This window comes from Apteryx rowi, unplaced genomic scaffold (assembly GCF_003343035.1).
Source record: "Apteryx rowi isolate R43461 unplaced genomic scaffold, aptRow1 scaffold_8, whole genome shotgun sequence".
NCBI classification, from domain to species: domain Eukaryota; kingdom Metazoa; phylum Chordata; class Aves; order Apterygiformes; family Apterygidae; genus Apteryx; species Apteryx rowi.
This window is the reverse complement of record NW_020451093.1, coordinates 1,626,532-1,642,130: the sequence shown is the minus strand read 5'-3', so window position 1 is coordinate 1,642,130 and position 15,599 is coordinate 1,626,532. Positions and strand designations below refer to the sequence as shown.

The 15,599-nt window shown below is 41.1% G+C and overlaps 1 protein-coding gene across 2 annotated transcripts in view; it reads left to right on the top strand.

The window, feature by feature from the left end:
- NCKAP5 (NCK associated protein 5) overlaps positions 1-15,599 on the top strand; it is a 366,198-nt gene that overhangs the window by 214,618 nt on the left and 135,981 nt on the right. For both annotated transcript variants that reach the window (XM_026089071.1, XM_026089070.1), the window contains exon 5: positions 11,851-11,941. In XM_026089071.1, coding sequence (XP_025944856.1) covers positions 11,851-11,941 — 91 coding nt within the window. The remainder of the gene's footprint in view (positions 1-11,850; positions 11,942-15,599) is intronic.

Genomic DNA, 15,599 nt, shown 5'->3' with positions numbered 1-15,599 from the left:
GTAGTTACTTTTACATCTTAGATTTCTTTCCCTTAGATGTATGTTGCTGTTTGTTGAATCTATCATCCATAAAGGTAACCCCCTTTTGAGCCAGACACCGTTAGAATAGGAAATTGTGTTGTTCCAGGGCAGTGTTACTGTTTCTGGCTCTGATGAGTCAAACCTGYACTGAAGGAGGCATACTTCAGGCTCAGGAGACGGCATTTGGCATTTGCTATCCTGGCAGTCATTGATTTTTTGGAAAAATACATCAAGACACCTTATTTAAATATTTTTCATATCGTAAGTTGGTAATTTCAAAATATTGACAGAATGTTGGAAAGGTCTTAGGGTGCCATTATTCTTCTAGGAAAATTTGAACCGTGGGAAATAAAATCCTATGAACATCTTCCACATTAAAAAGACATTAGGGCATGCCTAATGCAGCGGTACCCCTTCTCTTAGTGTCTGCACAGCTTCTCTGGCCAGGGCAGATRTAGAGGGCTTCCTACTTAAGAAGGACCTAGTCACACAGAGAGCAAGAGGRCATCCCAGTTCCTGAGGAGCACAGGAAAAACACTTGGTCATTGYTGATCAGCCAAGAACTGTTTCATACCATCTGTTTATGAAGATCTACTTGAAAGTTCAAAGCAGGCTCTCTACTGAGGAGGAAAAAATGAAAGACAAATTCTAACTACGCCTATGACAGCGCACTGTCCCCCTTAGGAATTTGAATWTTAGCATATCATTAATATAGCCTACATTCTCTGTAGCAAAGGCATCACTTGAAAGAAATGTGTGGGAGTATTGCACCTTTACTGATCTTGTACGTGGAGGTTTTTAGTAAGCGACAGATGAATTGAAAAAATTTCTTTTTTTTTTTCTTTTTTTTGGTATTAGTCTGGTCTTTATCAGCTAAAATTTGGAAAGGCTAAAGTCCAAAAGGTCAAAAAAAATTATATTTATTAAGACTCCATGTTGTTTTTAAAAGTATTTTTAAGCAAAACTAAAAGTATTTTTCTCACAGTKAGGAACCTGAATCATTGTTTCTTGCTGTTGATTCTTGCTGTTTTTTGTATTTCAGAATGTCTAAGGTGAGCTGTTTTGGGCAGATCCAGGTTCAGAGTGGGAGACTTTCCCGACATACTTGAGTCCTATGTAGTTATATCTGCAGGAGTTTGGCCTTCAGTCTATGCCTGCTGCAGTTAGCTGTACAGTGTCAAGAAAGACTGGTGCTCTCTTGTGAATTTTATTTTTAATGAAAGACTTGGTTTGTTGAATCAAACCATGAGTTGTTTATTGAATGATTATTTAGCTAGACTCCCGATAGCTACATTAGTAATTAGTTTTTATTGGCATTAAATTCACRAATAAAGTTTTAAGGGAARAAGAAGAAAAGGATTCYGTGAAACTTTCCAGTCTTTGGCTCTGAAGGYATCATGGCATGTTGTATGGACTTCAATATTATAAAACTGTCTGAACAACTTTAATAATACACATACTTAGTAGTCACTCAAAAGAATTAAATAACCTTCTGTGCATCAATAGTARACGTGCTCAGTAGTCACTTAATCAAAAGAATTATACATCTTAAATGTTTTGTTAATTTTTTTTTTTGCAAAACAATTGGAAAATGTTGAAATACAAATATCTCTTTATATCCTTCCAGAAGTCTGCCAGGTTTCTTTTTAAACCCTGAATTCTACACAGAAGAGCAGAAGTGACTAAATGATAGAAAAAGATAGAACTAAGCTTTTGATATCATGCTTCCTTCCAGAGCGAATGGCTTTTTTAAAGTTATGTGAGCACGAACATAAGCTATTCATGTGAAATGTGTGAAACATTAACCTATCTGTAAAGAGACARCAAAGCTGCCAATTTGTTTGAAGTTGTCAAATATTTTTGAAATATGGACCTTAGATCACTAATGGAAAGAGCTGAAGATCTGTACAGTCCTATCAAAAAAATGACGTGAAATGGAGAGGACATATGATCTACTGTTTAGACCAAGAACTGTGAACAGCTGAAATCCTGGCTTCTAGCAGCCACTGACRTTTGACATGTTATTCAACCTTGCTGTGCCTCAATTTATTCACCTGTAAGATGGTGATATAGCTTATTATGTTGACYTGCATACTTACAGCATAAAATCCATGGAACTCTGACCTCTTATGAGCACTGATTTAGTATATTCTGGGATGAGGCCTCACATCACTGATCTTTTTAATAGAATAATCGTGTTTACTAGCACTTGGTGAGTTATGATAATTAAAGTTAATCAGATTTGTCAGCTAGAAGAACAAAGTCCATTTTGTGATGYGTCAGCCTTGGACTTCTGTGGCAGTTGTTCACTAATTTGAAAATATCAGTACTTTGYAATGGATTTCCCAGCCATTTGTGTGAATTGAAAGGGCACTGGTAGTATAAGAGTACTCACAAGTGTGTTGTGAAGGGTAATTAACAGTGAATCTGTCACCATATATAAACGCATCTTCCATTGCTTTCAGCGGTGCGCAGAACCACTGAAACTAAATTTTTTAGATGTAAAACATAATAGTAAAGAAAACACTATTACATATTGRGTCAATGAAGTTGGGATTTTATTTATGGAAAACCCTATCCACCCATCTTCACAGGGCCTTTTCACATATTTTTCTTAACCCTGGAGCTGCCTTAAAACTCCTGTAAGATTTGCAAAGAGGARCTGTGAGAGATTAAGATGCTGGAGTCTGATGCCCTCAGAAAGCCTTGCTTGGAGAGTCAGAGACTGAAAACAAATTGTGGTAATTTTAGCAGAAGAGGAAAAAAAAAATCCTTCCTCTTCTTAGCTTTTTTCCAGCTGCTATCTGTGCTGTGGACAGCACAGTTGTGTGTGTACTACCACGCTTGGCAGTCTGAGCCTGAAAATTTTGTGATGGGCTGTGTAGTGTGAAAATGCAYGTTAGCGTGCTGGGGACTTCTGCAGATGCTCATTGACGGCAGGCCTAGCTTTCATCTTGCATTTCTCTGTATCTACTTCAACCCTACAAAGATGCTGTGTGGAGGGAGGCAGAAACATGTTAGAAACTCATGGAAATTTATGTAGTTGTGTCAGCACACACAGGTGGCCTTGGTACAGCTCTGAAACTGTGACTCAGAATGGAACAAGAACTTTGATTAGTTTTAAATTGCATAACATCCCCAAGTAAAGTAAATTGAAGCCAAAGTGGATTGTTTGTACCACAGTGRTATGTATAGCAGATTAAATATATATATATTTGGATGGGTTCGTAGATATCTATCCATCTATATATTTGCATATATGAGAAAAACATTTATTTAAATTATAGAAAATAAGAAAAAATTTAAATACAAAATCATTATTTAAAATTGGAAGTATTTACAGTCTGGTTATATAGCTGTCTGTGATTTTTCTGATGCTTTTAGATATGCTGAAACACTGTGTGACTATTTCTGGTGCCTCCAGCATGAATAATATTTGAAATTATGAGTGTACGTTCAAGCTGACATTAGAATAAGCTTTCTCTGCACGTCTGGTTCTATCCATTTATAGCTAATGAAAATATCTCCTTTCCTAAAGTCCCAAATGTGTTAATGGGGGGTTGTAGGAGGGAAACAGTCCTTCCATTTGAAAAATTTTTCCATTGCCTGTGAGAAGTTTTTCTGTGAAGCTTAGCCTTGGACTGTTTTTTATTTAATCCTCCTTGCCTGTGGCTTAAAAATTGTRCAGGGGACTAGTGATGGAAGACACCCATAAAGTCCATATAGCATTTATCTGTCTGTCAACACAGGAATAAACATTGCCACTGGTTTCTACTGTGCTTCAGAAGTTTTTTGGTGGGGGTATAGGTTTCAGGAGTGAAGTCTGCATGGCTGAGAGGGGCAATGGAAGGGCTGACTCAAATGCCAGGTCTGCCATTGCATGGTAACAGAATTTAGACTTTTGTGGGAGCAGTGATAATGTCCATGTTGAGGTCTTTCAAAATCCTACCCTGCTTACCTGAGGCTCAAGGTGCATACTTGCATTATTTAAATGGATACCTTCAAAATTTCCAGCAGATGCAACGGTCAGTGGTTCAACTAAGTAAATATTATGCTCGTTCCTCAACTCTCTATAACTTGTTTCAAGTGGTGGTGTGGTCTAGGGGACAGAGCACTTGATTAGGCTGTTGACTCAATGGAAGGATCCTTCTCCAGTCGTGTGAACAGAGCTTTGTCCTTGACTGCAGCGTGGATTTCCAGGTTTCAGCTGGAGACCTTTTTCATTTCAGCACTGCCTTGTAATAGTTGCCCTCGCCTTGTGCTAGATACTTTACTATTTCTACGTGCCACTCTTCTTTAGATAGTTTGCTACCCAGGAGAAGATCTGTGTATGCTTTGAGTATGTGTTCAGAAGAGTGGTTTAGCGTCAGCGCATGAGAAGAGCGTGGCTTGCRTAGTTTGGGTTTGCCGCTTGGAGAACAGGATTGAATTGGCTGCTGAGAGCCTGCGGGGGGAAAAGGGCCGTGATGGTGGTGGTAGAATTTGACTTGGTAATTCTGGGTTGATAAGCACAAGTAGTGATGAATGGAATGAATAAATGTAAATTATACATTACATTTGTGTCTTTCTATTGATATTATAGAGGATATTATTTATTTTCAAACTGAAATGTTAGGGATGGGTATTGTGCGTTCTGTAGGCTTTGCCCAGCATACTACTGTAAGGCCAGGAGTAATGTTGCCTCCTAAACAGCCTGAAAACACAGAGGAAGGCCCTTGGGCATYAGAGCCTCAGTGTTTATGTCTGTCAGGTCTCCTTTCTGTTTATCGCATATTGGTTTTCACTCCTGTCTGTGCTTTGCTGATCCGTTTTCAGTATCTAAATTCTTTGGAGAAGCTTGTGTCTAGCTCCAGGCCACCTCATGTCCTGTGGCCYGTGGGAGCCTGTCGTGAGCCCTCCTGGGTGGGGGGCTGGTGGGGCCGGACACAGCCCCGGGAAGGAGGRCACCGGTCCTTCCTGGAGACCACCAGGGCTCGCGGAGGAGAGCGGTGCTCCCGAGGCCATGGGTATGGCTGGCAGGTGCCTGTGCAGAGGGGAGATGTGTTTCAGATCTCTGAGGAGAGCAGGGTGCCCTGCCTAGAGACGGCGGAAATCCCAGGGGCGAGAGGGCCCCAGGCAGAGTTTGCAGGTCAGAGAGCTGCTCATGTGGCTGAAACCCAGATGGGAAGGGAAGATGCTCTTCTAAGGATGCAGTGAAGAGGAAGCCTTGTTTGATGAGCTCTTTTTGCTTCTGTTATGTCTTGCAAAACCACTTTGATGTTTTCCCTGTTAAAAAAAAAAAAAATATATATATATATATATATATGGTCTAGAATCACAATGTTTTGTTTGTTTGGGGGATTTTGTTTGTTTGTTTGGAAGCCTTTGATAGTTTGAGGAACTGACTATAAGGAGAAAGTCTAAGCAGGTTCACTGCAGAGGTCGGACCATCTTGGGGTCTTTTCAGAGTGGTCTGAGAAGTGAGATGCAAGTGTAGCCTTGGAGGTTGGAAACTGTGTAGGAATGAGCTAACAAATTTATCTGAGCGCTGAGTCAGACAGCAGCTTTTTGGTTTGTTGGAGTGTTAATTTGGAGAGAGGCATGAGAGGCTTGGGCAGGGGCTCAGGAGCCTGCCRCCAGAGCTAGACAGATCGCAGGCTCTGCAGAGACAACGGCAGTCCGGCTGGCCGCAATGCTGGCTGGCTCCGAGCTCCCCGGCYGCCTCAGTGCTTCAGAGAGGAATCTGGCAGGGGCTGAAAGGGCTGAGAGTTCCCTGGGCAGTTTAACTTGTACCTTGGTCCATGGTCAGGAAGCTGGGAAGGGTCAGGCAGCTCAAGGACTTAAAAAACAGGTCGCATCTCTAGGAAGGCTAGAAATAGATCTCAAGAGAACTGAGCTGGAGATGGCCTAGGAGAGAGGCAGGAAGCTATGCTGTCTCACAGATAGGATTGGAAGAAGAGAACTTGAACCATTTGAGAATATAYACCCATCTGAGAGTTTTGAATCCACTGAGGTAAGTTAAGCTAAAGATGGAGAAAGTTCTATTATTGTTTTTCTCAAAGCCGTTAGAAAGAATTCTGTGCTTGCTGCATGACATGAGGAGAAGGAAAAGCTGAAATACAAACCTCCAGCTGCTGCTGGAAGACTCTGTAGAAACCTTTGGACATGTCCCTGCAAGACAGTGAAGTTAGTACTAAGTTGAAGGAATTCTTGTGATATGCCTTTGAAATAACCACAGAGTACTGTTGCCTCAGCTTGAGGCTGATGAAGAAGGAAGGGGATAGCACCTAGCAAAAGGCAGCTGCCAGCCTGGGGAAATATTGAAGGAAATRGGTCAAGGGAGAAGGGGTTGAAGCTGTCACGCATCTTCTAGAGCTGGAACAGCCACATGCTACATGTCCTTTGGAGGGAGAGTTGTGTTAAGGGCTGTGTGGRAAGCAGCTGAATAGGATGAGGGCTATAGAGAGTGTATTGTCTCTGTGCTAGTTTTGTCTCCTTTCCCCAGAAAACCTGCTCAATCTAAGGGATTAAGTTTTAGGTCTGGGGAGATCAAACCCCTATAAGAGATGTGCTGCAGAGAACTGGAGAAAAGAAGGGGTTTCCTCTGCGATGAGACAGGACATAAAGACCTATCATACACAGTGGAGAGGTTGATGGAGAAAAAGCCCTCAATATGTGAAATTACGGAGGCAGACTGTGAGAGAGATGCCTCTTTCAAGGAGACAAGACCAATAAACCTGACAAAAGGGAACTGGAAGGCCTTTTTGAGGAAGGTGGAAATATATGAGAAAGGTTCTAAAGGGCTGGATGGCTGAGAAAACACTTGAGCATCCTTGAATTCGTGTATTTGAGGGCACATTAATTCCCGTATAGTCTTAAAGTCTGTTCTTAGGGAGGGACCCAACAGAATGGCTATGGCTTTGGTCCATTTGAAATGACACAACTAGGAGAGGCACAAAGTGGGCAGGTTTTTCATGTCCCAGTATTGCTGGGGGATGGCACAAAGGAGATGTCCATTTATAAAGGAGATGGTCCTGAGAAATAGGGAGGGAATCGGGAACGTGACTGCCTACCAGTGAGGAGTAAATCCCAAAAGGGCCTGTAAAACGTGCCTTGGCCTTGGTGAAATTGTGCTCTGATCACATGCCGCTGCAACAGGACAGCCAGGCCAGGGATGGACGCAGCAGAGCTGCTCCCTCCTATCTGGAATGTAAAGTCAAGAAGTTTTAAAAACAAGGCTCCTACAGCTTGGTGTGTCCTTGCAGGCAGGTCCTGGCTTCTGGACCAGTTTTCAGAGCTGCAGCAAAATACACCATGGAAGTTTTTGTGCCACCTTGGAGGCCTGAGCGTCTGCTCCCTGTGTGCGGCCCCCTTTCAGGCCCAGGCTCAGGATCCCCAGGCAAGGGACAACGTTTCTTCCTTTCCGGATGTGAGACCCGGCCCCCTCTCTCTGAAAGATGTACCAAAAAAAGCCAAATACTGTACATCACAGTTAGACTGATCTCCTGGTACTCTTTTAACAGCACTGGACAAATTATGTCTTTAAAACCTAGGAATGACTGATTTTATTTCAGGAGGAATAGCAAGTGTGGACCTCTGGATCATCAGTTCCAGTCCTCTGCTAACCCTGTTAGTTAACTGGTTTCGTAAACTGCTCAAGTCTCTTAAGTGTTCATGTTTCTTATCCCATTACTCTACCTGCAGGCTGTTCAGAGTCTCACTTTTTTAATGGTTAAAAAACATCCTAATTCCAGGCTAAACGTATTTATAGACACTATATTCCCATTTTGTTCTCTGTCCATCATTGCCCTTCGGCTGGTAAAATATTCTTTCCTCTTTTACTCTTTCCTCACTGATTCATTTGTAGAGGTCATATCTGTGTAAGCCTGTGATCTCTTAGGTTTAGGAAGACAAGTTGCTTAGTCTTCTCTTATGACGTGGACTCTCGGTTCCTCTGAGCAGCCTCAGAGCTGTCTCTCCACCGAACCCTCTGTGAAGGAGCACTGGTGATCATAATTGCAGATAATATTCCAGATGAAATCTCAACAGTGCTTTCCACAGCAGCATTAATATTTTACATTCCTTAAACTCTTACACTCCATGAACAGATTCTGGTCTCAGAGTGCCTCATTTCTTCTTCCGTTTAGTGCTTTGAGAAATTTATCCTTGGGTTAGGGCTGGTGGAGAACTGTCTCCCTACTCTAAATTGACATTTTGTCAAGAAACTTAAGAAGCTTCTGCCAAACATGGGTTTTGCTATTTTTCCTTGAAAGGGGTCACTTTTTTTTTTTAATTGAAAGCAACACTGCAGTTTTCAGAAAACTTCAATTTTCTATCCAAATGATAGATGTAACAAAATTTTAGGGGTACTGACTGAGATGAATAGACAGTAAACAGAACACTAGACAAAGGGGAAAATAAATGTTCCTAAATAGTGATTGAAAAGCATAGGTTTGGGAATGGTGAGATACTAGAAACTGGTTTTGCAGAATGTAACATCTTGATAGTTATATAAGATGCATCGAATCCTTGGCAAGATGAGCTTTTTAGCATAGCCTGGAAAGCAGACAGACTACACGCGTGGGGCATAGCTATTATAGATGTAATCAGCATGTGCTTGATGTTGGACTGGGTCCATCTGGGTATTAGAATCACAACTGAGAGAAGATAACCTTTAATGGTTTTTAGAAGTGAGAAATATATAGCTGATGTGTAGGAATAGCCTTTCACAGAGCTTTTAATTTTTCTGCTTCACTTCCAAAATTTACATGTCCTCTGGAGGCCTAGTTCAGGAAGCAAAACATGGTAGTTCAAGTTAAATTTGTAGAGGCTCAGTTGTTCTTCTKTTTTTTAAAAGAATTTATACTAAATCTTAGTGGCATATACAGTCACCGTGCAGAGTATTATCGATCATAATATAACAATTGCCTTTTAATTAAGCTATCATTAATTCAGGCTTCAAAGATTCTAACTTATGAGGAACAAGTCTCAATTATTATCATATGCCATGTTTGGTTAAGCAGTTCTTCCTAAAAAACGGAAAGTAGGGATGCTAGCAAAAAAAGAAACAGCTTATAAACTGCAACGGCACTGGCCATCAGAGCTTTGCAATAAATTTGAGTATAAGCATATTTCACATACGTCTTTGACACGAACTAGTTTTCTCTTTTCTTATTTGGATATCCTTTAGACACCTCAAGTTTCTAAGATCCTTTCAGTGACATGCCTACATAGAAACTGTCTGTTATGTCTGGTGGTTCAGCTTTATGATTGTCAGACTCTTAGTTACAAATTTTTATAATAGCTGCAAGAGAAACAACAAAAGCCTCAACAGTGTTTAACTTAGCTCTTTGTCATGTTGCAAATATCATTGTTAATAGAAATAAGAGCGTTGCTAGAAGGTGTTTCTAATTGCTGGGTGAAACAGTATGCTAGTCAGTCCCTATAAAGTTGTTAGATAAGATAGGCCTGTTTAATAGGAATTCTGTCAAGAATAGACAATCCAGTTATCTGCACTTGGCTCAAGATGAAATGACCTATTGAATTTAAGAATTCTTCATAAGTAGTTTAACTGATGATTCTAATATCCAGCTAGACTATATTTTCATTAAAGTATTAGACCTAAATTGGAAAACTCTCATTGATTTCAGCGAAAGTTGAATCTATCCTTTCTCTAATTTTTACTTGTTTATTCATTTGGAAGAACTTTATGTAGGACTAGAATGAGAATTGTGTATGCATATATAAAACACAGTGATTTAAAATAAGAACCCTACTACATTATTAACTTAAAAATTAAATGATGAACATGTTATGAAAGGAAATCTTTCAGTGAGGACTGTACAGGAATTTATATTATGAACCAAAATGATTTGTTCTTTTGTGTAGAAGGGATCTGATTAAGGTCAGCCCATGAGCAGAAATGGTTTCAATCTGAAACTGAAAAACTGTGCACCACTGTCTGCACTAGAGATTAGTGCTGGCTTATTTTTATTCACATTTGGTCAACAGATGGTTCAACTATTCTGTGAGCATTCTGGCAATGTAGAAGTCTGCACATCAATGACAAAAAAAAAAATAAATGAATAAGTAAAATGTCAGTGGGCATCTGAATAAAATGAATGCCTCACAATGTCAGCTTCTCGAAAAGGAGTGTAGCTGGCTGACTTGAAAGGAGAAGACCTAGTAAAACATAGTATTATTTCTAAATGAGCCACTACCAGGCATTCTGGTAAGACTGAAAGAACAGAAAGACTACGAGGTGTTTTGTAACTTATATACAAGATAGTGTGACTGGCCTTTGGCCAGAGCAGTTAGCTAATATTTGCTGTCTTGCTGTCTTGCTGCCTCAGAAATAAAAGTTTTGGTATGATATGAATAGTTCTTTTGCCCAATTCCATTTGCAAAGAAGAGCACACAGAAGTCATGTTTGCCTAAACACAACAGAATAAGCAACAGCAGGCAGTGTCTGGTGTGGTCTCCCGAGGAATTCTGGCTCTCTTTTCAGGGCTGCAGGTTTCATACACAGCATGTCAGGCAATACTGGTGTAAAGCATTCCTCTTGCTCTCCTGCCTTTGTGCAACCCGCACACGTATGCCATAGCGTTTTTCCCTTCTCCAGCCCCTGCTCCAGCTGGGCTGTTCTGTATCAAGGAATTGAGACAGTCTAAAAGTAAAGAACGTAAAAAACTAAAGTGCAGGTGAGAAATTTCAGTGGTGGGGGCGTATCAGTTGGACTCCATTCCTCAAGTCAAACTCACCAAAGTGTTGCCACAGCAAGAAGCAGCTGCAAAGGCGTGAGAAAGCGGGTGAAGACTGCGGGTGTGGGAGGACCTTTGCTGTAGTTGGCCCTCAGAGATTTGTGTGTGAAGCCCAGCTTCTCTGCTGCTGTAGCCCTCATTGCTTCTCTGCTTTCTGCTCCCATTCTTCCTCCTGTCCGTGCTTGCAGAGCTGAAACCAGCTATAGTCCTGGACTGTTTATTTGGAGTCAGTCTCAGTGATATCCCCAAAGCCCGTATGATTTACCTTCTTGTGGAGTTGAATGGGACCCGTGTTTTGGGTGGTGGCCCCCGTTGTCCGCCCTACGGTGTGCCGGGACACAGCCCCTCATTCAGTGTCACCTCTGCTTGGGAGGGTTGGCGTTATTACCCATTCTACCGTGGCTGATGAATGCCCATAGATCAAAGACGCTTTTGATGGTATCCACTAGCACTTCTTGAAATGAGAGTACCAACCTTACTTCTTTTGCTGAAGTTGGTGATGTTTTCCTGAGCTGCTCGTACCAGGCTCTGCTCTGTGCTTGCTTTTTGCATCCCTTTGAAAGGGCAAAGAGAGGGTGAATGCATTCAGCAGCTGTGTCTTCATAAACAAATGTCCTGGCACATGCTGCTGCACCTGTAACAGAGAGAGCAAATACAAGCAATGTATGTGACAGTCTGTCTAAATTGCACAAAATTGACAATTGACTATAAATATAGCAGCTTTGGGGGGAAATCTGACTGATTTTGTTCCTAACTGACAGTAATTTTCTCGTGCTGTTTGGTTACAGTGTTGACAAGGTGCTGTTTTTTGCTGGCACTTCTTTTTAATTTTTGTAACGGAGCTATGGTAGGATTTTAACAATTACACCTAATTACTGTGCATWTTCAAAAGATAAAAGAGTGCCCTTAATGTGTTATTCATAACATGAAGTATGAGAACATTACAAGGCCAGGATTTCCTTTAAATATTAATTTCATGGTAGCCAGTAAAATGATGCATTAGGCTCTTGTAAAGAACAAAAACACTGAATGCAAGTCTTAAAAATTTTTTTTGCATGCAGTTGACTTTTATAATATTTTCCTTCTCTAGAATGGAGGAGACGGTGAGAAATCTACTACAGCACCAAGGATCCCCGGGCCAGAACGGAGAAGGAACTGTCAGTATCATGAAGGTGTATCAGGTATTAGTGACTTGTTACCTCTTTTTTTTATTAATCACGTACTTATTAGGCATGAGATTTCCAGGTCAACTGCGTAGTTTCTTCTCGCTACTTGTGGCAGGTGTCCGTTATCAGTCCTTCTTGGGGTAGAGGGAGAGTGTCTAAGAGCAGAATCTTGGAGAACAAAGATTTTAGAGGTTTTGGAAGGGATCCAGGGTTGTTTATACTGTTCATGGGAAAGGAGGGTGATACTGCAGTTTACCTTTTCCTACCATACCACTCTTTCCTGGAAGTAGTGAGCCTGGGATGTTGGAAGACCCTTTTTAGTCTCTGGAAGCAGGAACATCCCACTTAATCAGATATTCTGCAAATTAATTTAAGAAAAAAAGCTTAATGAAGTCAATCTTATGCTGTAGGTTTTTAAACAGAATCAAGCATTTCTTGTAAAGATATTTAAAATGCTGAAATAAAATAGTGAGATCTGGACTAGGTTGTAATCCTTCAGATATAACACACTTTTCAAAAAGAGTGGGTACGTTAGTTCTTTCTTGCAGCTGATTGACCAAAAATAGAGCCAGGTAGCTAAACAAAAATATATATTAAAGAGTATTTGCCACTGTAATTGAATTTTCAATTTAAGCTTGGATTGAACAGAAAAAAGTCTTTCAGATTAAACTTCCAAAGTAATCAATTTTTCTTTTTAAAATGATAGCCTGGAAAATTTAATTTCAGGTCAAATTAAACTTTCTGTTGAACTCATAATGAAATACTGTGCTTTCAGAAACTTGTAATAAAAGCATCCATATTTTACTCACCACTCATTTGTGTTGCAAATATGAGAGTCGGTTCACTCTTCTTGGTTCAGAGTTTAAATCCGTACTTCCTATTCACTCCAGCTGCCATGCAGTGGGTATTCTTAAGTGGGCTTGGCTTTAGTCTCTACTTTGAGTCTTCTCCTTATCTATTGATCAAGAGACAGCCAAAATGATTTTGTCACCTGGTTTTCTGTATCCTAGCTTACCTTGGAAACCAGTTAGGTGGTACCACAGTTAGGTTTTAGTTTGTTTGGCTTTTGTTGTTGCATTTTTCAGTGAGGAAGACAAAAAGAGTATTTTGGTTTCAGTCAAACTGGGGTTTGGGTGGGTTTTTTCCCCCGTTTTGGCCATTAGAGGAAAAAAAACCCCTCAGTTATCTGATCTTCCTGAAATTTGAAGTTTCATGTGCTGCTCTCCTGGAGGGGAGATAATCTGCTCATTCCGGTATGAGTGCTTGCTTATTTTTTCCTCCATGTTCTATTTGCATCATGATTTTTGAAAACCTGGAGAATTTCTTTTTTTGTTTGAGGCCGTATCCGACATAGGCATTTGTTCTCTCCTGCCAGCCAGTAGAATGGGAACCATGGTGTATTTAGCTCTTAGGTTTATTTTCTGTCCAACAGAAGAACGAGGTCATTCTACCCAATTGATGATAACAACAACAACAATTCTTTTGTTTCTCTTGAGCTCTAGAAAATAGCCCTCTCCACCTAGCAAGCTGCTCTTTAATGCTTTCACAGAATCACAGAATCATAGAACGATTGAGATTGGAAGGGACCTCTGGAGATCATCTAGTCCAACCCTCCTGCTCAAGCAGGGTCACCTAGAGCATGTTGCCCAGGATTGTGTGCAGACAGCTTTTGAATATCTCCAAGGATGGAGACTCCACAACCTCTCTGGGCAACCTGTTCCAGTGCTCTGTTACCCTCACAGTAAAGAAGCTTTTCCTCATGTTCAGACCTTCCTGTGTTTCAGTTGGTGCCTGTTGCCTCGCRTCCTGTCCCTGGGCACCACTGAGAAGAGTCTGGCCCCATCCTCTCTACATCCTCCCTTCAGATACTTATAAAGATTGATAAGGTCCCCCCCCCTCAGTCTTTTCTTCTCCAGGCTGAACAGTCCCAGCTCTTCCAGCCTTTCCTCATATGAGAGATGCTCCAGTCCCTTAATCATCTTAGTAGCCCTCTGCTGTACTCGCTCCGGTAGCTCCATGTCTCTCTTGTATTGGGGAGCCCAGAACTGGACACTACTCCAGATGCGGCTTCTCCAGAGTTAGAGGGGGAGGATCACCTCCCTTGACCTGCTGGCAACACTCTTCCTGATGCACCCCAGGATACCATTCTTGGCTGCAAGGGCACATTGGTGGCTCATGGTCAGCTTGTCCACCAGCACTCCCAGGTCCTTCTCCACAGAGCTGCTTTCCAGCATGTCAGCTCCTAGACTGTACTGGTGCATGGGGGGTGCAGGACCYTGCACTTGCCTTTGTTGAACTTCATGAGGTTCCTCTCTGCCCACCTCTCCAGCCTGTCGAGGTCCCTCTGAATGGCAGCACAGCCCTCTGGCGTATCAGCCACTCCTCCCAGTTTGGTATCATCAGCAAACTTGCTGAGGGTGCACTCTGTCCGTTAATTGTTTTCCTTTTTCTTTCTGGACGTAGGATTCAGTTCCAATCTGCTAGCTGATACGCAGGGCTCTGGGTTAATTCTCAGAACCTGAGCCTAGTTTTTGGACAGACTGAAGCCACCTCTGTCCCAGGACCTTAAAGGGCCCGTGTACCTGTTACTCTAGGGTTATTTTTAGTCTTGTACTCCACGTTGCATAACAGCTTCCTTCTCTTCCTCTTCTTTTCTTGTTCTGAGGAAAGTTTTACTGCTTATTTTAATTTCTCTCATTAGATCAAGGTGAGCTTGTTTTGGTATTTTTTTTAGCAATTTTCATTTCCTCCTGGAAAATCCTTACTGCCAAGATGCAATTTTCTTTGCTTATCAATTTATTTTTTTCCATTCCTAATTTTTGACTCGGAAGCAATGTTTTTCCTTTCCTGAAGGAATAGCTACTCTCCTGCATCATATACCAGTCTGTGATGGGTAAAATAGGTCAAAAATACAGAACATTTCCATGAACATTGTGTTTATTCTGAATGTCTCTTTGATTCATTCATCCTCACACCCCTTTTGTTCACTTTTTATGACAAGCTTTTGAACAGTTTTTTGTTTCCTTGAAATTTTATGGAATGGCTCTATTCACATGCAAAGCAGGGCATTCCTGCCCTCATATGGATATCTGGTATGCAGGCCACAGATGGGTTCGCATCATGTATGTTTGTTACTTAGTCAGGCAGTACAAACCGTGCAGTGTGATTTAGGCGACAACCACATGTAATGACAAAAGCTGGTACCTCAAGGCCTCATCAAAACAAATAGTTGGCAAAGAATCTGTGTTCTGAAATGTTCACAGAAGTATTTGAACGTTGGAAAACATTAATAAAGCATTAATGTATGAATAATGAATGTGTTAATGAAAACAACTGTGCAGAAATAATGGACAAACATATCTGAATGTTGGCAAGAGGCACCAATATTGCAGGAGGAACATTTCATTTGTAACATTCTAAATGCTTTCAGACAGTGTTTTGACATGTATCAGGCTAATTCACAAATGGGAAGAGCACTTGAAGGTACAACCTAGGTAACCTAGGTTCTTTACACCCTGATGTATTCAGCTGTTCAGGAACATGATAACCATATTATCATCCTGTGTTTGGAAGTGAAGTATAGGTGTGAGCTGAGCTGTGAAAAAAGGTTTTATATGAATTCCGAGTGACGTTTGTGTAAAAACTTATTGAATGTATAAATACTACCATTGTT